The sequence below is a fragment of the Babesia bigemina genome, scaffold Bbigscaff_62784 (assembly GCF_000981445.1).
Source record: "Babesia bigemina genome assembly Bbig001, scaffold Bbigscaff_62784".
Classification (NCBI taxonomy): Eukaryota; Apicomplexa; class Aconoidasida; order Piroplasmida; family Babesiidae; genus Babesia; species Babesia bigemina.
The window spans coordinates 1-1,493 of NW_012237062.1; the positions used below are offsets into that span (position 1 = coordinate 1).

General features: G+C 47.2%; 1 protein-coding gene across 1 annotated transcript; it reads left to right on the top strand.

Annotated features, from left to right (window-relative positions):
• BBBOND_0001640 (hypothetical protein, conserved) lies at positions 1-1,189 on the top strand (the record flags this gene model as incomplete). Its single annotated transcript, XM_012915005.1, has 1 exon — positions 1-1,189. A coding segment is annotated over one exon (1,189 nt), but the record flags the coding sequence as incomplete, so codon positions are not given.
• Positions 1,190-1,493: the final 304 nt, after the last annotated feature.

A 1,493-nucleotide genomic window follows, 5' to 3' on the forward strand; every position in this document is an offset into this window, starting at 1 on the left:
CTTTTTAGAAGATGGTCTCCCCGGCTTTTTGCCACACTCCTTCAGCAAGCCGGGTTGTAAGCTGACATGTACGCTCTCCAACCATGGAGGTATCCCTTGCAGAACGCCAATGGGCTTCGCTGACATAAGTGTCACTGCCTCTCACAGGCAGACGGGAGAGTATCTCAAGAAAGTGCTTGAGGGCTTTTGCGGCAGTGAGTCCGCTCCACTAACCAAGCTGTGCGCTCAGCTGACGTGTCTCTTACAAAAGCCTCCGCAGACACTCGGAGACATCTTCGCGTTCTACTATGGCTATATCACAGATTACACCGGCGGGTTTTATGGAGTAAAAGCATCGCAGACGCATACGCAACAAGCATTTAGAGAGGCTGTCAACGCAGCATATTTTGGAACGCAATATGGAGGCCTTGATCCAAGTATATTGCTTGATAATCGTTCGCACCGTGACGCGCATTCCAAGGGCGATTTGATCAGCATAAGCAGCTGTACGTCTGCGTCAGTAGTACCTTGTGGTCTGTATGTTAAATCGCTGACGCAGGAAATCACTAGGTATTACTCCGCCGAACACAAGGCCAATCACCTGTCGTGGATAGTCTATATCACGGAGACATTCTGCGATCTGCTTAAAAAATTATATGATGACTGTTGCAAGAAATGTGGACCAGCCGGAAGTAAGTGTCATGTGAAAAGCTGTGTCGAAAACTGCCGAGTCAAATACACTGATTCAACAGGGAAGCCTACGACTCTATCCCCTACCCACAACCATTCGGCAAAATGCAAATCAATCGTCACGTGCCGTGATACTCACCCTACCCTGTACAGATACGGTTTTACCTTCGGACATCCATGGGGACTTAATGGCTCTGGTAATAATGAAGGGGCTAAAAGGACTTGCAGAGATTTCTGTGAAGCGATGAAAAAGATGCTCGGTGAAAATTCGGGTATTATTCAATTACGACATCAAATCGATAAGTTCCTCTGGGATATCAGAGAGAAATTCTCGATCACTGTATTAGCCCTCTGGCTCCTCTCTTTCCTGTACCTGCTCCACATCATGGTCATCCGCCTCGACCTGCTCCACATCAAATGTCACTTACACTCACCATCATCACATCGTATCGCCGCTCAATCACTACTTGCTGCTGGACGCGTTAACAAGCTTAACAGGGTGTTTTATCTGCAACCATAATCGTACTCACGTGTTCACTGTCTACACTCACCTAGCATCACCTACTCACCTAACTTATGAATTGTGCTTTAATTTGTTGTATCACTCATTAATCGTTGTATGTGATTGTGTAGTACATAACTGATGTGGTGACCTAATAGCTGACCTAGCACCTTACCAAAGTGCTGCCCAAAGTGTTGACCAAGGTGGTGACCAATGCCATGACCAACGTGCTGACCAATGTGCTGACCAAGGTGCTGACCAACGTGCTGACCAACGTGTTGACCAACGTGCTGACCAATGTGCTGACCAAAGTGCTGACCAA